Genomic DNA, 23,254 nt, shown 5'->3' with positions numbered 1-23,254 from the left:
TGATTGCACATATTGACACTTCCATGATGAATATATAGGCTTTCCCTTTGTTGCACTTATTTGTCAATAATTGGTGTGGCTAGACTAAAATGTTTGCAAATTTCGTAGGTTAAAATTGTGTTTCTTAGGGTTTCATTTTGCATTTTCCTAATTACCAATGAGATTGATCATATTTCCATATATCTAGGGATCATTTGTGTTTCCATTTTTTGAGAAATGTTCATTCACAGAATTTTTTCAACAATTTCTATGGTGCTGTTTTATTTTGTTTATGGATTTGTGGGAATCTTTGATATATTTTGGAATCCCATTATTTTTCCTTTTTCAGTCATGTGCAATGAAAATAAATTGTCCCAGTTTTGGCTTGTGTTTTTACTGATGTCCTTTGATATATAGGATGTCTTATTCTAATGTGTGGTTTTATTTTTTAGGATTTGCATATTGCATAAGTGTGTGTGCCTTGTTTAAGAAATTCTCTCCTTCCCAGAAAACATAAAGACAACCTCTAGACTATCTTTCAAATTTTAAAGGTTTTTTTTCACTTTTAGATTTTTTAATACTTTGGCATTTATTTCTGTGCACCAGATGAGATAGTAATCAATGTAATTTTTTTTAAGCGTACACAACCAATGGCAGCATCACTGTTTAATGAATAATCCACCATTTCCACACCACTCTGTATGGCCACCTGTGTCATGTATCAATCCTTCATATAAGGGTGGGTCTGGTTCTGAGATCTCTATTCTATGTCCTTCATCTATTCATGTTCCACTTCCGTGTTGTCTTACTTAGAGCCTATTTATAATAAATGCTGATATCTGATAGGTAGTGCATATTACTTCTGTCGTGCTTTTCTTCTGGATTATCTTGAGTATTAGCTCCTTGTTTTTCTATATAAATATTAAAATAGTTTAAGAAGTTATTGTTGCTGTATGTGTTGTTAAACACAACATGCTTCAAAACAATATGCTGTATGCAATAAATATATACAATTTTATCCATTAAGACATAAATAAAATTTTAACTATTAAAAAATAAGTAACAAATACACATACACATCACATGCAATCTTTCATGGAACTGCATTGAATGTATACAAGGATTTAGGGGAAAATTTTTAGTTTGTGATATTTAGTCCTCCAGTCACCAAACAGGAAATGTTTATTTACTGAGTTTTTGACTTACTATTTTTGTTGTTGTTGTTGCTGTTGTTGTTGTCCTTGGGATTCTCATTAATTGCTTTTATACGGGATCAGTAATACATTTCCAGATTTGGTTATTGGTATTAATCTGGAATTTGAGCATTTTTTAGTGGAGTGCTAATATGTATTTTAATATATCTAGTCAAGTATCCTACCAGGAGTAGAAGATTTATATAGAGGATTTTCACATGCAGTTCTTTATGGAAATATGTATGATGTCTTTGAGTTTATTTTCTCTGCCAGCATGTATATGTATGCTTACAAAAAATACATATCTATTTACTCTGTAGGTGGAAAAATGCTAATCACTGAAAGAAAACATTTTTTGTCAGAAGAATTGCACAAAGTAAGTCTGAAGCAAATTCGGTTGACATGGAAGCTGGAAAACTCTCAAAAAGTTGCAATATTACAGGTATGGGAATTTATTACTGTTGTGCTTTGTCCATGTAAGTACATGAAATTCATCACCAATAACTGTTGAAGGTCTACCTCTGAAAATGCTTTGGAAGATGGAAAGAATTATAAAATCTTGTTTTTGTCATAGAAGTAGTTAAAAAGGTGTGCAAAATAAAATAGCGCAACCAACAGATTATGATAAATATTATAAAAAGGAAAAATGTTGTTAATAAATGAGTGTTATATGCAATAACTATAATGAATTTGGGGACAAAAAGGCTCTCTGAAGGTTGGTCGACCTAGGAAATCTTCATGGAGCATCAAAAAATTAACCTGATACTCAGAAGAAAACTAAGTTTTAAGAGAGTTAGGGGATACTGTATTAAAGAAAAGTGTGAATGTAAGAGAAATGCCATCTTTATTTTTCAAAATCCATCTTCTAATTTTTAGCATATAACACTTAAAAACATTTCATTCAAGACAATGGTTCTATGTATATTAAACAAAAGAAATTCTGACATTTAGCTTGAATTATTTTTTCAGTAGAACTTCTGGAAATTTGGTTAGCTATTCTGCCTGTCTCTAAAAGCAGCACTAGCTTCACAAAGTCTGCAGAGTCTTTATAATTATTTACTAAGAAATGAACAAGTACTCTACACACACAAAAAAATGGCTTCAATGTTGTGAGCTATCTAGAAATTCTTGTAATAGAAGTGTAAATATTTTAATGTTACAAATTCTTAAGACACTTACTTTCCAAAGTAATAATGCTTCAATTTCTAGTGATAAAATTATTATTTGCCATTGCAATCTTGAGTGCAACGAATTCCTTTGATCGATAAAACCAGTGGTGGTCTAAATTTTCAATGTTCATTTTATTAATTCCTTTTCCTGAAAAATGTTCATTAACATTTTTCAATAGAAAGTTATCATAGACTTATCTAATAAATTAATGACTTCTAATTTAGTATATTGTTTTAAATATTATTTTAAATGTTAACAGATGTATTTGATATTTTCTACATATTGAATATTATCTGAAAAGGAAAACATTAAATTAATATTCTGAATGTAATGAGACCAACAATCCAATGTTTAGAAAAATGTGGATAATTGAATAACTGATTTATTCTGTTTGACCAGAAATGTGCGTTTATGAACATGATACATAAAATAATAAAGCACAAACACATGCTAGTCTGAGTCATTTTCAAGAAAATGTGCTAAATATATTATTACATCCTATTAAATATTTATTTGTTTAGTTTATAAATCATGATGTCTTAAAATAACATTACACATGTTCAAAAAATAACCTGGTAGAAAAAATATTCTTTTCTCATTACATACAAATCTGACCAAATTTAACATTGAGTTTGTGTTAGCTGGTAGACTAGACATCAGAAAGAAAAATGAAAAGTAAGTCCTGAATTTTTAAGCTATGGGAAAAATTAATCTTGATTATAACTCAGAATGCCACCTTATCTTTGTTTTGCTTTGTCTTTCCTTAAATAAAAAGAATGCCAGGATCCAGACTTGCTTCACAATTGGCCGGATGCTTTCACCTTTCATGGTAATAATGCTTCCAAAGTTACAAATCCATTCTGGAATCAACTGTCTGCTTCTAACCCATTTTTGGATGACATAACTCAGCTAAGAAATAATAGGAAGAGAAATAATATTTCCATCTTAAAGGAAGATCCTTTTCTTTTCTTTAGAGAAATAGAAAATGGGAATTCTTTTGATTCTTCCGGTGATGAACTTGATGTGCCTCAGTTACTTAGGCAGTCTTCCTCAAGAAAATCTGGAAGATCTAAAAGCGTTTCAGAACTTCTGGACATTTTAGATGACACAGTACATTCCCATCACAGTATACATAACTCTGATCAGATTCTACTACAAGACTTAGAATGGCTTAAAAATGACCGAGAGGCTTATAAAATGGCTTGGTTAAGTCAACGCCAGCTGGCCCGCTCCTGCCTTGATTTGAATACAATTAGTCAGAGCCCTGGATGGGCCCAGACACAACTTGCGGAGGTCACCATAACTTGCAAAGTAAACCATCAAGGAGGATCAGTACAATTACCTGAATCAGACATCACTGTTCATGTGCCCCAAGGTCATGTGGCTGTGGGGGAATTCCAAGAGGTGTCTCTAAGGGCTTTCCTTGATCCGCCACCCATGCTTAACCATGATCTTTCATGCACTGTGAGCCCATTGTTGGAAATCATGTTAGGCAACCTCAATACAATGGAAGCCCTTTTGCTGGAGATGAAAATTGGGGCTGAAGTGAGAAAGGATCCTTTCAGCCAAGTCATGACAGAAATGGTGTGTTTACACAGCTTGGGTAAAGAAGGCCCTTTTAAAGTTTTAAGTAACTGCTACATTTATAAAGACACCATCCAAGTCAAGCTAATCGACTTGAGTCAGGTAATGTATCTAGTGGTTGCTGCACAAGCTAAAGCTCTTCAGTCACCAGTTGCCACCATTTGGGATTATATCCACAAAACCACCTCAATTGGAATTTATGGACCCAAATATATCCATCCTAGTTTTACTGTTGTTTTAACAGTTTGTGGACACAATTATATGCCAGGACAGCTTACAATTTCTGATATTAAGAAGGGTGAAAAAAACGTATCTCCAGTCGTGTTTCAGCTCTGGGGAAAGCAGTCATTTTTACTTGACAAGCCACAAGATTTAAGTGTTTCTGTTGTTTCCTGTGATCCTGATTTTGAAGTAAAGACAGAAGGAGAAAGGAAAGAAATTAAACAAAACCAATTGGAAGCAGGTGAAGTAGTTCATCAACAATTTTTATTTTCTTTAGTTGAGCACAGAGAGATGCACTTGTTTGATTTTTGTGTTCAGGTGGAACCTCCCAATGGTGAACCAGTTGCACAGTTCTCTGTCACTACTCCTGATCCAACTCCAAACCTAAAAAGGCTCTCAAATCTGCCAGCCTATTTGCAGAAGAAGGAGGAAATCAAGTCTGCTCCTTTATCACCAAAAATGCTTGTTAAATATCCCACATTTCAAGATAAAACATTGAACTTTACCAACTATGGGGTAACCCTGAAGGCAGTGCTAAGACAAAGCAAGATTGATTACTTCCTTGAATATTTCAAAGGGGACACAATAGCTCTCCTCGGGGAAGGTAAGGTAAAAGCTATTGGGCAGTCCAAAGTGAAAGAATGGTATATAGGAGTCCTCAGAGGTAAGATTGGACTTGTACACTGCAAAAATGTCAAGGTGATTTCAAAGGAACAAGTAATGTTTATGTCAGATAGTGTCCTAACAACCAGAAATCTTCTTGAACAAATTGCCCTGCCTTTAAAAAAGTTGACTTATATCTACTCAGTTGTATTAACCTTGGTGTCAGAAAAAGTTTATGATTGGAAAGTTTTAGCTGATGTCCTGGGTTACTCACATCTGTCCCTGGAAGATTTTCATCAACTTCAAGCAGACAAAGAATCAGAAAAAGTTTCTTATGTTATAAAGAAGTTAAAGGAAGATTGCCACACAGATAGAAATACAAGGAAGTTTCTGTATGAACTTATTGTGGTGAGTATTGCTTGATCATAGTAATGAATTGCCATAAAGAATTATATTAACTTGACAATATTTATAACCAAACATGTGAGAGGAGAAATGTTTAAAAATTCAACAGTCTTAAATACATTAAAGATACTTTATAGCAAATATAGTTTTTCCTACATAATCATAAAACTGGTTTCTTAAACTTGAGATTCAATTGTGATTTCCCCCCAAAACTGGATCATCTTTTGAAAGAAAATTAAAAGTTCTGTTTGTGCTGGGCTTAACAGTTCAGATACGACTTATCTTCCTGTCTCAAATATTTAGACAGCTCTTAAGATACCAGAGAGGCTCCATAACATGAAAGCAAGCTAAAGAAAACTAACTTGGCCATTGTTAGAGATCACTTTTCAGTGTGTGTGGGATTTTTTCTTTTCTTTTTTTTTCTTTTCTTTTTTTTTTTTTTTTTTTTTTTTTTTTTTTGAGACAAAGTCTGGGTCTGTCACCCAGGCTGGAGTGCAGTGGCATGATCACAACTCACTGCAGTTTCAGCCTCCAGGGATCAGCTGCCCAAGTAACTCAGACTACAGGCAGGTGCCACCATGCCTGTGTATTTTTCGTTTTTTTTCTTTTAGGATTGGGGGTCTCATTATGTTGCCCAAGATGCTCTTGAGCTGCTGGCCTCAAGCAATCTTCCCACCTTGGCCTCCCAAAGTGCTGAAATTACAGCCATGAGCCACCACACCTGGCTATTTCTTTTTTTAAAATGTATTACCAATATCCTTTAGCAATTTAATATTCTTATGTATGCAATGCATTACAGCCCAAACAATGATATTAGTATTCTCATCTTAATCCTCATGTTTAAATAGGATTCTTAGGGTCAAATTCTTTAATGTAGTATCCAACCCAGTGGAAGGCTCAGTGGAGAATTACAAAGTACTTTTTACCTTTAAAGTAGAAATTCAATATTTTATACAAATAAAAAATATCAAGAGCATATTTCTAAAAATGGTTAAAACATGAGTGCAAAAATAATGATTGTCAATACTTCTCTAGTGCTCATTTAGCCATTAACAACTCTATGGGGTTAAGTATAGCTAGTATCTTCATCTTACAGATGGAAGAAACCAAGTCTTAGAAAGTTAGGCAATTTGCCTAAGTCCTATAGCTGCCTATTCTTATAGATGGGATTTAAATATTTTTTGGTTTCATGCTTAAAGCCACTATGCCTTCATGAAACAAAGTAATGTGTGTGTGTATAAAAATGTTTGTATGAATACTATATATGTGTAGGTATGTGTATTAAATATCATTATAATTGTGAAAGGCTGGTGCTCTGTAGAAGGTAAATAAAATTATATAGGCAGGTTCATGCAAATGGGCAAAGTTTTAATCAAGATGCAAAAGAAGTAGAAAATATTTGGAGGACAAATTTAATCTGTGGCATTTAACAATGATTCATATAATAAATAAATATATATAACATTATCTGTCTTTCAATATTTTTGATGATTCTACAGTGATACTTAGAGGAGCTGAAATTCAAAAGTTCCAATATCCAGTTGCTAAGTTGATAGATTTTTTATGGTGTGCTGCATTCTTACCTACCCTGGGACATTCAGAACTATTGGAGACTGAATGTTCGAAGCTGCCCTACCTGGTGGAAGCTGCATGTGCATTTTGTAATAGCTCATTAACTCTCATACCTCATATTCAACATTCACCTGCAAAGGTTTGAGTTGGAAAAATAATTTCTTTGGTTCTTTTAGTGGCCTAAAAATATTGTAATGGCCAAAGGTCCTTAATGATGGTCTGAAAGTTCAAGCCTGATCATACCTGTACTTTTTGGGGTATGATAATTATCCGAGTGCCTCAAGTGTCCAGCTAGAAAATCTAGTAGAGAGTCCATTCAAGTATGGAGTTTCCAAGCCTTAGTGGAGGTTTCAGGATTTCTGTTTGAAGAGGCTCAGGCCTGGTTCTCTGACTGGCAGGTGATGGAGCCTGGGGTATAGAGTTGTCTCTTGAAACTTTCTTTGCATAGTAAATACACATTTTCCTAGGATTGCATATTAATTTGGGGTGGCAGGAAGAGACCTGATAAGCTAAAAAAGATTGTGGGATCCAAACCCTTCAGTCATCTCTCGATATTGAGACTGGCTGTCCTTACATGCTTGACACTCTCTAAAGCACTTCAGCATCCAGTTTGATTTTCACAATGATTGTGGAGGTTTAGACAAAGTAGAATTAACACTATATCAATTTTTAAAATCATTAAATAGAGATATTGTGTGATGCATCTGAATTCTTATACTATGTGGAGCTGGATTTTAAACTCATGTTTTGTGACTCCAAGTACAGATCTTTTCTCTAAAACCAGAAACTGGAATATAAAATAGTAACCCCACTCCACAGATTACTAAAAGCACCACCAGGGACCCGCTGGCTCAGTATTGTTTCTCACTGAGGCTGTAACTCTTCAGTATAAAGGCTTGGATCCGTTTATGTATCAAAACCACAGGTAGTCCTTCTAACTGCATACTTCCAGGGGAATGAACATGCTATCAACTTTCATAGTTGCCTTACTTGCTCATTCATTTTTACTTATTGTTTCATATTGGTAGATAAACCCCCAAAGTGCCATTAAATAATGAGGGGCTACAAAGCATGTTTACAGTAATTCCCCTTATTCACAGTTTCACTTTCTGTGGTTTTGGTTACCTACCATCAACCATGATTGACAAATAGGTGAGTGGAGTACAATAAGGTATTTTGAGAGAGAGAGGTTACATTCATATAACTTTTATTAGAGTATATTATGATGGTTATATTTTATTACTATTGTTGCTAATCTCTTACTGTGCCTATTTTATAAATTAAACTTTTCCATAGGTGTGTATGTATAGGAAAAAACATAGTGTGTATAAAATTTGGTACCATCTGCAGTTTCAGGTATCCACTGGGTGGCCTAGAAACGTGTCTCCTGGATAAGGGGGAGCTACTCTATTTTCTCATTTGAACAAAGAAGAAGTATGGATAGATGTAATCCCATATTTTAAAAATAGTACTCAAGGCAAAACACAAACTTGTAGACTTGTTTGAAACATGCGTGGTTAGGTAAGAGTCTGATGGTTTTCTATTTTGCATTGTAGAAGACTAGGTGTGTGTGTGTGTGTTTTTTTGTTTTTTTGTTTTTTTTTTTTTTGAAAGAGTCTTGCTGTGTCACCCAGGCTGGAGTGCGATCTCGGCTCACTGCAAGCTCCGCTTCCCGGGTTCACGCCATTCTCCTGCCTCAGCCTCTGGAGTAGCTGGGACTACAGGTGTCCGCCACCATACCCAGCTAATTTTTTGTATTTTTAGTAGAGTCAGGGTTTCACCGTGTTAGCCAGGATGGTCTCGATCTCCTGACCTCGTGATCCACCCACCTCGGCCTCCCAAAGTGCTGGGATTACAGGCGTGAGCCGCTGCGCCCGGCCGGCGTTTTGTCTTTAATACCTTGTAGTTTATGTTTAATACCATTCTATTGGTGATGAGGGAGAGTATTTTAATAAACATATGTATATTTTAAACTTATAAACATCAATAGCTTTGTTCAAAGTTGAAGGAATGTCTCTTTTTTTCCCACAACAGATATGATTCTGGGACGTTTTAAGTCATATTTTGGTGAAAATAGAATAATATTTACCATCACCAGTTCACATACACTTTAGAGAAATTCTTATAGCCAGTCCTCTCATAGAGCAAGGCTTTATTTCTCATGAGTAAATAACCAATCCTAGATTGATAAATTAGACCGCTGGAACTTCAGAGTACCATTGGAAGTGTGTACTTTAACTTCCTTTTTTCACAATTAAAGATACAAAGACACATATTAGTTAAGTGGTTTATCCAAGGTCCTATAATTAGCCACTGAATTAGTTCTAAATCTCCCCTAACTCTGACTTAGTTATGTCTACTGTAGTTTGCTTATAGAATTTGCTTAAATGTGAATCAACTTCTTGAGCTTTAGAAAACTCAATTATATATGTTGTGAAAAAAGGACTCCCATTTGTAGAATATGTAATAAAAATGCCAATTTATAGAGAAAAAAGCCCAAGTTAGTTGCTTTTAATTGTGACATGTAATTGTTGCTGCAGGCTCTTCTGAAAATGGATTGCCAATGGTTAGTTGCACGTCTCATCCAAGAAGCTGCTATTCTGACTTCAGCTGTCAAGCTTGGAAAAGGCTGGAGGGAACTAGCTGAAAAGTTAGTACGACTCACAAAGCAACAAATGGAGGCATATGAAATTCCTCATCGAGGAAACACTGGGGATGTTGCTGTTGAGGTAAGACTTGTTTGTGTAATTCAATAGTGAAAAGCTGCAGACCAAGTAACACTAATGTAATCAAACCTGTACCACATTCACGGATTCATTGGGGGAGTGTCCAAGATGATCCACTAACTGAATCACTGCACTAGTAACTCCTCAGTACAATCTGAAATATACACACACTCTCTTAAAAGGCATTGAGAGCCTTTAAAATATTGCTATTTCTTCTTTTGGATTTCATATTCTCATGGCCTTTGATCAATGAATTAATTGATCAAATTGGGCCAGTAAGTGGGGATGGCTATAAGAACTTGAGTCATAAAACAGGTAAATTTTGAAGGTGGGAGACAGTATCAAGTCAGGACAATAGAGGAAAGTATAATAATATGTATTTGTCGGCCTCAGGCATAGACTTAGTCACTTGTGATAACTAATGCTCAGTGACAAGAAGCATTAAGAAAGTGGATATAGAGCCACTGGTGATGAGAAATAGATACCTAAGAGCTTCATTATCTCCTTCACAATGTTGCGTACAATAACTACAGGCATCAATTGCAGAATGATAGCACTTAGTACAAAGTAAATATTTACCATGAAAATACTGTTTTTTATCAAAACAAATGTATGCTGTTAGGCACAAGTTAGATAAATATTTTTCTCCAGATTACTGTAAAGAACTGTGAGTCCATTTTTATTGAATGAAATAAATAAAAATATTCCAGTGAAGGGCACATGTAAAATATTCTGTATCTCTCTCTCTAAATGAACAAGCATTTTGAAGATATTTATGTTTAAGGAAATCTCTCTCTTATTAGAGATGACTTGGTGAGGGCAGAAGAGGTATTCTTCACTTTGTTTTTGGCATAGACCTGGGAATTCATTTTTGGAGAAAATTTTCTTACTTTGATGCAACCATTCCAGTTGGGTGAACAGGACAAAGCCACCTTTGCATGAAAAGTAGAGACGAATCAAGTCAGCTGAATTCCAGCAGCTGCAGTGGAAGTGTCAGCAGGCTGGTGTCTGAGTTCCTGCAGCCTGGCTCTCCAGCCAGGACTTCTCCAAAATAAGACTCTTTAGCCAGGAGCAGCCAAGGACTGAAGATGTCTTTCCCCTCAGAGACTACATTTATCTCCATAAACTTAAAAGGGCATTACAGCCTGTAAATAAGCATAATAGAGCATTTGGTGCAGTACACAAAATGGACTCAAGTGTTTACAGAATGAGATGAAAGATGGGAAGCCTGTGAGAAGGAAAAATAAATATTATGAGGGATACGCGCTTCTGATTCGGACATTTCAGTTAACTGATTAAAAAGTTGTCTAATTGAAAGCAGGACCTTTTTTTCTTCTTAAGGTTCTGTTTTGAAAGAGTTTTGTTGCGAGTTATTTATCAGAGTTATTTATTCTGTCAGCCTCCTTAAGCATCTGGCTTCTTTCTAATTGTAGTTGTTTATAGTTTGTCTTCCCCTAAATCTTCATGGAGGCCAGCAAACCACCTACTTTTCCATTATTTACTTTTGCAGAGCCCAAATCATAAATGACTAAGTCTTTGCCTGAGGCTGATAAACACTCAGAAGGAGAAAGGAAAGCCCCTAGGTGACTTTCTATGATAGTTCAACTTATTGTGATTAATAGTAATAGTCATCACTCAGATTCATGTTATTCAATACTTAGAAAAATCCACAGTATATTGGCCTAAGGTCATTCCAAATAATCTACAGAAATCTTACCTATGAGGTCACTTAACTAATGGGTAAATATATGCTAATTTCCAACCTCCTAATAAAATAGCCGTATAATTTTTCTCTTTGGGAGGAGATTCTTAAATATGATCAATTTACAAGTCAAGTAGTTGATTTCAAAGCACACTGATATTAGTTCTGGGTAGGGGGTGCAGAGCGGGGGAAGTGCACTGGGGCAGGGAGATAACCAGGTCTAGCGGTTACTGGGCTGCTTTTTTTCCTGTATCTCATTTCCTCAGAGGGCACACACTGCAAAAATTGCCTTCTATGTGTGCCAATGCCTACAGTTGGGCTCTTTCACTTACTTTCTCTCCTTTAACTTCTTTCTCTTCCCTTTGTTCTATTTTTATTGTATCTTAGGGAGAGTTATCTGGCACTGACTCCGTGACAGGCACTGTTCTGGAAATATTACAAAAATTAACTAATGTAATCCTTTCAATAAAAACTTATGGGGCAGACACTAATATCTAAGATATAGAGAGGATCAGTAACTTGCTTAAACATACACAGCTAGAAAGTCCTGGAACCATGTTTAGAGCACAGATGTTTGACTTCAGAGTCCATGACTTTAACCATTGCACTCTGTCCATCACTGTTTAATATGGTGACTAATTTGCAGAGTCAGAAGGTGCGGCCAGGGTTAAGCAACTCATTTCATTTTATATTTGTCCTCTTTTCAGGCCATGTAAAGTAGCCATAATAGTATCAAAATTTGCCTCAAAATTAAATCTTTACCAAGCCTCAAGCTGATTAAAGAATTGAGTATATTAATAATACATTTGTCAGATTTTCTGAATACCTTAACCATTTCTTAATTTTTTCTAAGGTGAAGAAAAAGCCTCTCTTTGGACTTTTGAGAATGTCACTTTTTAAATTAACCACCTCCTCAAGTTAAATTTTAAGAAATGTTACTCAGTTTTTCTAATGACATGATAATACTACCAAAAAACAAAACTGTAAAGCTTGAATCTGATAATAAACAAAGTGTATTTTTCAGAGCATTTCTTTCAGGAAAAAATGCACTTATGCTATACAAAGATGTCATTATTGCCAAGGTTCTTCCGTGAAAGTTAGTGAAAATTTATTGGAGTTTTCTGAATATATTTAGAGTTTTAATTTTTTTAAAAAGGAATCAATAGAATATTAGAAAAATAGCTCACTTTTTAAATGTTGAATTTTACAAGGGGACATGCTGGGGATTCAGAGATAAAAAATTCACTGACCAAAATTGGGTGCTCCTCACTGAGCCTTCTAGGGATGATTACCACAAATGACAACAATTGTTCTACAACTCCCTCATTGGCCCCCTTGCTTAACAATATAGATTATGCTATTTTTATCTCGTTTAATAAGGACGCATATTCACTAAGGACATTAAAGTTTCACTTCCTTTCTTTTTTTTTTTTTTTTTTTTTTTTTCTTTGAGATGGAGTCTGGCTCTGTTGCCCAGACTGGAATGCAGTGGCACAATCTCGGCTCTCTGTAATCTCCGCCTCCCAGGTTCAAGAAATTCTCATGCCTTAACCTCCCGAGTAGCTGGGATTACAGGTGCATGCCACCATACCTGTATGATTTTTGTATTTTTAGTAGAGGTGGGTGTTTCACCAGGTTGGTCAGGCTGGTCTCGAACTCCTGACTTCAAGTGATCCACTCACCTCGGCCTCCCAAAGGGCTGGCATTACAGGTGTGAACCATCGCTCTGGCCTTACTTCCTTTCTTAAATTACCTTTGCCCACTGGGCTCTACCTCAACCACAGGCACCAATAGTCCTGTCGAGAATGGTTTCTTATCCGACCTGCCAGAATGGGCTACTCTCCCAGTGGAAACCAGCGAAGTCTATGTTCCTCATGGTAATTTTTTTATATCAGAAACTACTCACCTGTAGAGATTCATAACTGGGAAGATGTATTTTAAGTCTTTTTGTAGTCACCATTTAATCAATGCAGATCTAATTTTCCTTTGTATCTTCTATTCACAACCTGTTCCTCATTTTCTGACTGGCTGCTAGAGAGTTCAAAGTACTTTATTCCAAGTCTAGATTAAAGATGGGAAAGTTGTTGATTTTCAAGCAGTTTTATTCATTTTATATAAGTGTATAAAAGATTCCACATGGAATTCTTTCCACTTGTTTCGTATCTTATATCTGTGTCCTAGCCTTCAGTATTTAATTCATCCATACACTTAACGATTATTCTGGGTCTATCAGTTCTGAACATTGGTTTTGGAGCCATAAAAAACACAAAATATGATTATTTTCTCCTTAAAAACCAGGTTTTATTTTGGCCTGGGAATTGGGATAAACTGTTAATATTTGAATTGTTACAATATTTCTTAAAGGTATATGATTAGATGACAATGGTAATAGTTGTAATTTACCAAGTGTTCATTGTCAGCTAGTCATTATGAGCATTTTCTTTACAATATCTCTATTATTTCAATATACTTTGTAAGGAAAACATTATGGCCATCTGCTCTTTACATATATGTAAACTGAGGGTGAATGTATTTGTGTAATTTATCCAGTTACATGGCTATTAAGTGCAAGTGCTTAGATCCGAATTCACTTTGTCTTATATAAAGTCCTAACTGCTGTATTATACTAATGGTAAGTCCTTTCAAATTTAACTTATTTAAAAAATATCAAAGTGGTGAGGAGCATTTAGAAGACACATCCTAGCTTTGAAGGATGGGTGGCCTTTGAGTAATTGGAGAGGGATAGAAGTAGACTTCAGTGCTTCTAAATATCAGTGAGCTTTAGAGACCACAGAGAAGATATGGCCGGGAGGGGAGAGTTCATTTTAATAATTACTGGGGGATGTGGTCAGGTACATATGTTGGTATCAATGGAGGGGAGTCTTCAATGACTACCAGAGCATAGAGGTTAAGATTCTTGGCTGGACTTCTGTTCCACCTCTATTATCTATTACCCCTCAAGCCTTGGGCAAATTACTTTACTTTCCTGGGAATCTATTTTGTGTGTCTGTGAAGTAAGGAAAATAATACTATCTTACTCATTGGATGTTTAGAAGATCAAATGAGATAACAAATGTGTAATATTTGGGACATTTTTTGCATATTGCTTTCACTAAATACATATTATTTATTATTTTAACAAAGAGGAAGAGGAAAAGGTGAATTTGACAACTATATAACATTGAGTAATTTTTGGAAAATATAATAAAATACACTTTTTTTTAAGTAATATGACTGAGAGTGCCTATAGGAAGAATGTAAGGAAAAAGTTAGCAATTATTTCAAGGTTTCTCATCTGAGAAACTGGCAGAATAGCAATGCATGGAAAAAAAATGAGATAAAGGCTTGGCTGATCAACTTATTTCTTAAGGGCTTAACAACATTTAATTTTCCTTGGAAATTATCTCTCGCAAAAGTTAAGAGAAATATCCTTGGGCTATATGGTTTTCTGGCTTACATGGCAACTTTTGGATTCTGCTTACAGGGATGTTGAATTATCAAGTTCTGATCGGGGCCTGGTTCAGTTCTAGCCTTGGTACTTAATTCTTTTGTTGGCTGTTCTTTTGAAATGAGAAATATATTTATAATTTCTTAGAGAAGGGAAAAGTATTATATGGAAATTCACATACCAGTTGTAAAATGTGTAGAATGATATCTCAAATATTCATTGTTTGAACTAGAGATGTGGCACCGTGATGTTATTCAGATTACCATCGTCTACTCTGTACAATTCTATACTTGTTACAACCTTTAATTTCAAAAAGATACTCCATTTTGGGAGGAATGAGGTAAGAAAGCAAACAAAGCACAGTGAAATTTCTGGGGTAACACATTATATTCCTATGATTTTTGACTTAATTCTATATTATACACTGAAAATCAAATAGAAATAACAAGCATATTAAGTTAAACATTATTAAGAAAATGTAAAATGGATTTAAAGACACTAATTTTGATTTTAGGTTTTCTTTTTCAAGCTTTAGTACTAGGGAACATAAATAATAAGGCATTTCAGAAAACCAAAATCCAGCTATATGTAAGACCAAAATCAGAATTTGTTAGAACTGCTTAATAATGAAATAAAGTTGTGGCAATACTTTAATAAAATGGCCCTAGATTTATAGCAAGGTTACCTGGGTTCTTTTCCTAGATAGTTGACTGTGATTTTGTTACTTAACTTTAAACTCAACTATAATTAGCATTAATTGAGCTCTTAGTGTGTGCCGAAAACATTTACATCCATTCCTTTGTATACTTAGCAATTCTTTTATAGCATTGGGTACACCTTTTTTTTTCTCATTTGCCAGAAGGGGAAAGCAAGGGTGTAAAGAAGGTTGATAGCTTACCTAAGATCCTGGAGCTACTAAATTAAGAGTCTAGATTTAAACCAAGTTGTGTGCCTCTAAATCCAGAGCTCTTGACACTATATTTTTTCATTTGTTTTAATGTTTACATTGAAAAGTTAAATTGGAGAATCCCAGTTTCTTTAAACACTGATGTCAGTTGTCTCTATGAATATATGTTTTTGGCAGGGGCATGGGTGGCAGTGATGATGAGGAGGCAATGAGGAATCCTCCCAACTAGGAATTGGTAAGAATGGCTTAACTAGCAGGTTTTCCTACAATGTTTGACTATTTAAGCAGATGCACTAGCAAGGAATAGGTCCTCTGTCTTCCCCTAGCTCATGCTTAACCCCTGAAGTTCCAAGTGGTTATTCTTACCCAAATTTAGCTGGTTGTCCCCAATTATACTTTTTCAACAGAATATTGTGTCAAGTTTTAACCAAGCAGCATCTCCTTGGTAAGGACATAGGGGCCCCCAGATATGTTAGCCTCCCTTCTCTTCTGAAGACAACAGCAATCTTACCTTCAACAATATTTATGTACTTACTAATTATAGGTAATGTTAAAGCTTACCTGAATATTGTAAATGATGTACTGAGGATAGAACATATGTAATAATCATTAAGAAGGCAACCTTGCCTTAATACTTCTTCAGCTAATGGTACTGAAAATGAAATGTTGTTCCTATAAGTTTCTGAGAAAAGTAGGTGGATTACTAATCCTTTAATGTGACAAAATGTAATTATCCAAAAGTAGTTAAAACCAATTGCATTCTTTTTGCTATTCATATTTTATAAGCTAAAAAAAAGACACAGAATGCTATGCTCAAATCTGAATTTCTTTTAGTCATGTTGCATTTCATTTTCTAGTGCATTATCTAATGAGTCTTACTGGCTTCTGGAAATGAGCACTCTAAATTTGGAAAACTATATATTTTTTTTGCCTTTATTCCTATTTAATTTCTTTCGGCATCCCCACTTACTACTTTTTATTGCTCCATTACTTTTTACTTTGTCCTGTAACACTGACAAGATAACCTAAGACACACTTCTTCCACACAAAAGCTGGAACTTTGGAAAACTGCTGAACTTCCTATGTTAAATACTTACTCACGCTGCTGCCCTTTTTTTTTAATAAGGAGAAAAGCACATAGATGAAAAGTTAACAACTATGTGCCTTTATCAGCCTCACGCTTCCTATTTAAGAATGAAACTGCAACATCATGAAGTTACCATTAAAAATCTAAGAATAGGGTGCTGACGAGTTGATGGGTGCAGCACACCAAAATGGCACAGGTATACCTGCACATTGTGCACATGTACCCTAGAACTTAAAGTATAATAATAACAAAAAAAAAATCTAAGAATAGAGGGGTAAGAATGCAGCCTATGTATTAAATATTTGTGATAGAAATGAGAAGGCTGAGAGTATTTTTGTGGTTAAGAATAATTTAACAACTAAAAAACAAACCCTCAGGAGCATGCTTTCCTTTTGATTTTTCGAAACACAAGTGCAGAGTTTCTGCATATCTTTTCTGAATCATAACATTGAGCAAGAGAGGAAGAACTATTTTTAAAACGCAGAATAGATACAGGACGACATAAATCTGGAAGAGATCTTGGCGGTCTGCAACTCCTTTCTAGCCTTCGGAGGATTAAATGTTAGTCAGTACAGAAAGAAAATTATTTATTCTACCCATTTTATTCCTTCAAACATTTCCAGAAAAGATGACTTCATTTTCTTTGCAACTTGTTACAAAATCTAGAATTTTTTGTGACCTAACTGGGTAGGTATTTTAGGGCTTAATTTCATAGAGTCTATTGTTAATTAATGTACACAAATTACCTCTTATGTCTCTGTCTTGGCTAATATGTATTTACTTTTTAAGAAGACTAGAACGAAACGAGTTAATAAAAAATGCAGAAAAAATAAAAGTATCTTTAGAACTTGTGTCCAAATGTTCATATATCTATTCCATCTATTCCACAAAGGACAATCAAACAACTGATTAGCCTATTTATTGTATTAATGAGACCTGGACTATTAATCAGATTTTGTTAAGGCAAAGCTCAAATAGAGATTTTTTTTTTTTTTTTTTTTTTTTTTTTTTTGAGACCCAGGCTGGAGGGCAGTGGCGTGATCTTGGCTCATTGCAACCTCTGCCTCTGCCCATTGGTTCAAGCGATTCTCCTGCCTCCCGAGCGGCTGGGACTACAGGCACGCACCATCATGCCTCACTAATTTTTGTATTTTTAATAGATACAGGGCTCATCATAATGGCTAGGCTGGTCTCAAACTCCTGACCTCATGATCCACCCACCTTGGCCTCCCAAAGTGCTGGGATTACTTGCGTGAGCCACCACCCCCGGCCTAGAGATTTACTTATTAAGGGAAAACATAATTCCCCAAATTTAATATTTTCTATCAGTGTATTAAGTACATAACTCTTGACATATGCTTTTGTTCCCATTCCTTCTCAATTTCTCATGGTACTTGCCCCTCTAATTTTGTGCCCTAACTCCATAATGATTTTAACATCTTTTTGTATTTATGTTTCTGCCAAAGGAAGTTAACCTTTCTTCTTGGGTGCTTCATATATGCTACCTCTTTAAGACTCATTAACCTTAAATTCTCCATATGGCAAAGCTAAGATTCAAACCCAAATCCCCTTGCCATCACAGAATATTACTTAAACTTTTTTCTTTTAAAAATACCTCTATTTTCTACTGCTGCTTGCTAATTTCCAAAATCCTGGATTTGCCAAGTTTTTCTTTATATTCCCACATTGTTGATGTTACAGGTAGCAGTGGAGGTAACAGAAAAGGGAAGTCCTGAGTGTTACACTGGCATATGTTTAACATCCAGCCCTGCAAAGGGAAAAACCCTAAACTTACAGCTTTTGTTAATTTTCTTAGTGTAAATATTCCAATCGGACATCATTTTAAACTACCATTGTGGTGTCACTGAACATGGAGTTGGGAGGATATCCAGGGAGCTTGTGTGAGCTGGCTCCAGCAAGCCAATGCATGTCCTTTTTCGGATGTTATTATACTTCTTGGCTTTTGCAAGATGAAGCATGTGATTCACTTTCTTTCCCTTTGACTCCAGCTTCTCCCCGTCCTTTTATTGCTTCTATTTCTCTCTTGTAGCCACTAATCATTGACTTAGTTGAGAATTAAATTTTGTATCCCTTTATTCTTTTCCTTGGCATTTTCTTCTACTCTCATGTGTTTTGCCGTCCCTGTAGCACAAGTGGTGCCAAACCTTTGTCTGTCCTCTCAAGGTCGTCTCCCCGTTCCAATCATAATTTTTTATCAGATACCCTCCCTTTTGCTTGATGCTCAGTAGGGCTGAAAATAACTCCTTAGCTTGCCCCTACCAAAAAAAATAAGTAATTTCTTCCCTATCTTTTTAAAAGTATAAATGCAAACTATATGCCAGATACTTGCTGAGGTATTTTGAACACAAAATTTGGGAATGATTATCCATATTTTATAGATTAAAAAAATTCCAACCTGAGATAACTTGATTAGTTTATCAAACTGACCTATCAAATAGGCAATGGAACTCAGATGTAAACACAGGACTCTGACACCCAAACCTATCTTTCTTTCCATTATGGCATCATGCCTCTCAGTGAATGGAACAATCATTTTTTTCTCACACTGATTTAAAATATGCAAGTAATTTTTGAGTCTTTCTGTTATTATCACATCCTATTATATCCATTGTGCCAGTGTTTGTGCAAGTATCTATCTCCTTCCTATGCTATAAGCTTCTAAAAGCAAGAGTCATGCAATATTCATCATTTTATTTCTTACTATAAGAAAATTTATTGTAGTGGAGGGTACTCAATAAACCTTGATTTAATAAGTGAAATAGTTAATGAACCATGATAATGTTGAATATTTTCATTGTATTTATGCTATCAAAGCGTTTCTCTATCATCTTTATTGAGAGCTACCAATGATTTTTGTATATAGAAGATGAAATTTTGCACCAAAGGAATATTCAGGTTTAATTTGCTGCAATGAGGAGGAAAACTGGAATGCAGAATATGCTCATATTTTAGTGTAAATCATAAAGTTTATCAACGCCCTGTTGTTTTCAGCCCAATGCTCTTTTACCCATTTCTAGCCGGATTATGGTTTACACTCCAGGGAATCTCAAATTGGTTTAGGGCAATATTCCCCCTTGCATTTCAGACAAATTCAGGGGACTCTTGGGAAGTCTTTGCACCTTCAAAAGTCTTAATTAGGGCCTGGGACTCAGTAATGTACCCAAATTTCTCTGATTTGCAAAAGCTGTCGACACTACTCTGTTGTTAGTGCAAATTGCCAAATGTGAAGACGTTATATGGTGCTCTGCATAAGTGCATGAGTAGATGTGTCATTGGACCTTTCCTGAATCTGTAGTTTCTATTTTTTGCATCACCTCTGGCATTTCCTGCCCTTAGCAGCACGGAGGAGCTGCTTCTTGATTGAGTGTGCCTAAGGGCTTTTCTATACATAGCAAATTATAGTCCTGCAGCAAGATTGGCCATAGATACAGAGCTTTTCTACTCATGAAAGTAGGTGGGGCCATTTTGTCTGCCTCTGACTATAAAAGTATTTGAATCTGTAGTGTAGTGGACAACCCAAAATAAAATTACCCGTTTATAATTCTTGAGACATCTGTTTTCTGCGATGCTTTACGCTAATCTACTATGCCATCCCCTTTTTACAGAAATGTTTTAAGTTGCTGTTTATCATAAAATATCTCCAGATACATCATTTGTCAGACTCAGTCACTAACGGACTTAGAACAGTCTTAGAAGCCTTTAGCTATAAACACCATTATTTTAAAAAATACGTGACAATTTGAACCAGTTCGTTGAGCATCAGGGACTTTTAAGTGAATGGAAGGTAGTATCCATGTCTCAGAGATTTTACAGACAGAATATACCCACTACAGAATAATCTATTTGTTTAGTGATTCTTTGCAACTAAGCAGTGACAACCAAGATTGAATCTGACAAAAAGGTTCCATTATTATGTCTCAACTGATACTCCATTGTTGAGAAACTAGTGGCAATTGTACTTTGAGAAGTTTGGTTTCAATGTACATCTTCAGAAATGTAGATGAGCAGATACCTCATTCACATTCTATCAGACATAGAAGATAAATTATTAATCTGGTTGGTGAGGGTAAAACTTACATACAAAAATCTGAGGTGAATTTTGTTGCTGCATCATATACCGATATGGTATAACTTTGGTAATTGTCTTTTATTCTCTACCTTGCAAAATTAAGCTCTGTTAAGAGAGATGAGGAAATGGGTTGTCATGGCGTCCCAGGAATGTCAATTTGGACAAATAACATCAAATTGTCCTTAGAGCCTTTTATGTGGATTGAATCAAATACATAATGGAACTCCCTATTTAGGTCTTTAATTCTTTTAACTTTAAAATTAGACTGTATGAGGATGTTGGAGGATGGTGAAAATTATATGCCAAGGCTTTAGTTCATGTGATATCACTAAACTGTGATAGAGGTTCTACTTTAAAAGGGCAGTTCTGCATAATATTTAGCTCAGAGTCTGTGTTCCTATATTTTGAAAGTGATAGAATCAGAACCAAATTAGTTCAGTGAACCCCCCAAAATAAGCAAATAACTAAGCTTATATTTCAAATATTCCAATTATAAGTGTAGGGTTCATTTTATTGTTTCCCTAGAGAAAATTCATTTTAAGCTGTTGTGTGTGTGATGTGTGTGTGTCTGTGTGTGTGTGTGTATGTGTGTGTGTATTTTACAATTTGTCTTATTTGGTCTGCCTTTGTCTCTATTCTCTCTCTAGCCTGGTTGCCTTGGTTACCATTACATATATGCTTGTATGTGAAGTTTCTCTTTGACGTACATTTATTTCTATGGAAACAATGACATCATTGGTATGGGTAGGTGCTTAGGAAAAGCAAAAAGAAGCAGCATTGAATATTGGTTTTTCTTTGGATTATAAAACATATCATGAAAGAAATGTTTTAAATTCGAGAACTGTATTTTTGCTTTCATTGTGACTTAATCAAGAAGCTAGATTTTTGCTTGTTTATAGACTTGCTCAAGTAAAATGATTTAAAATGTTAAATATAGTATTTCTCCCTTATATATTATTTGGTGTCATAAAACTCACCACAGATAGGTATAATAACAATAATAATTAACCTTAAAAGTCTCTCAAATATTAAAAAGGCTATCTCAATAACATTTGTTATCATCAAAAAACTGTGCAAGGAATTTTATATTCACATTAAGGCAACAGCAATGTATAGATGATGGATCAATGGAAAAAAGGCCCCACTTGTAGTTATTATTTTTAAAATCTCTAGTTTTAAAAATACAAGGGTATAGCAGGAAGCTGATAGTTATTAAACCATATTTTCTATGACATCAAATAACTTCATGTATAATTGGCATTCCATTTTCTTTTAAATCTTAAGAGGCTTTTTACATCTTTTTTTTAAAAAAACTATTTTCCTCTCCTTTCTACTTCCACACTACTCCAATCTATTTTTTTTTTCCTTTATAGATGATGTGGAAGCCTGCCTATGATTTTCTGTATACCTGGAGTGCTCACTATGGAAATAACTACAGAGACGTATTACAAGACCTTCAATCAGCTTTGGACAGAATGAAAAACCCTGTGACCAAACACTGGAGAGAATTAACTGGAGCTTTAGTACTAGTAAATTCTTTGGAGATTTTGAGAGTAACTGCATTCTCCACTTCTGAGGACGTATAGAAATAAAGGGTGTGTTTTTGATGGGAGGGAAAATAGTAAGGGGAAAATGAGGTAATGGTGTGTGTGTGTGTGTGTGTGTGTCTGTGTGTTTGTGTGTAAGAAAGAAAGAATCTCAGAAAAGCATTATACTATTTTCCTTCATGTTCAAAACCAATTTTGTTTTCTGATGAAAACACAGCCTAACTGATAGCCAAGATGGGTTTTATCCTCCAATATGTATTTTTGTGTATGTTTCAAACACAAGTATTAGGCTGCTTTGTTCTTAGAAAGAAAAAAGAAAAGTACCCTCTCTCTCTTTCAGTGTTATTTTAAATTTACTAAGTTAAAGCTGTTTGAATAATTACATCACACAGATATCTGGGTAAACTAGAGGCTATCAACATGAACAAAGCAGTGTTCCCAGGAGGCAGCTAGAAAGAGAGGAAGCAAGCACACACCCTGTGGCCAGGCATGGCTGCCTGCTTTCCACACCTGACCTCTCCAGTTCATCAGTGGGCTTCACCAGCATCACCCCCATTTTTCATGTGAAGAAACTAAGGAATGGAGAGAACGTCTGAGGCTACATAGCCAGTACAAAGTAGGTTTTCTGCTTGAAAACCTGTTTCTATTTCTTTTTAAAAAATCATACTGCATAACAGAATAGTAAAAACAAAATGCATGTGAAGACCTACAGGGAAACAGATGCCGTTTTGTTTTAAGTGAGACTTGCTACTTTTTTTCATCATCTCTTGAAAGACTGCCAGAAGGAAAATACGACTTATCAGAAATCTGTTGTCTGCATGCACGGACCTAGTGTTTTCATCAGCTTCCTTCAGCATCTTGGGACCTCTCTAAATCCTACCTAACTTGGGACTTTCTCTGCAGGATTATAATGTAAAATAGTTCTTTAGCTCTTGGGGATTTTTAATAATATGAGTTATTAAAAACAACCACCACCAGAAACTTGATTATACTGTTGAGTAGAGAGGTCTTGACCACCA

At 35.2% G+C, this 23,254-nt stretch overlaps 1 protein-coding gene across 1 annotated transcript; it reads left to right on the top strand.

Moving 5' to 3' along the window:
- The first annotated feature begins 1,500 nt into the window (after nt 1-1,500).
- MACC1 (MET transcriptional regulator MACC1) lies at nt 1,501-23,201 on the top strand. The gene is given in 5 exon segments (XM_050785394.1): nt 1,501-1,531; nt 1,534-1,614; nt 3,118-5,159; nt 9,269-9,457; nt 22,062-23,201. Coding segments are annotated over 5 exon segments (2,556 nt in total). The 3' UTR covers nt 22,275-23,201.
- The last annotated feature ends 53 nt before the right edge of the window (nt 23,202-23,254 follow it).

The sequence above is a fragment of the Macaca thibetana genome, chromosome 3, assembly GCF_024542745.1.
Source record: "Macaca thibetana thibetana isolate TM-01 chromosome 3, ASM2454274v1, whole genome shotgun sequence".
Lineage (NCBI taxonomy): Eukaryota > Metazoa > Chordata > Mammalia > Primates > Cercopithecidae > Macaca > Macaca thibetana.
This window is presented reverse-complemented; position numbering and strand designations above follow the sequence as displayed.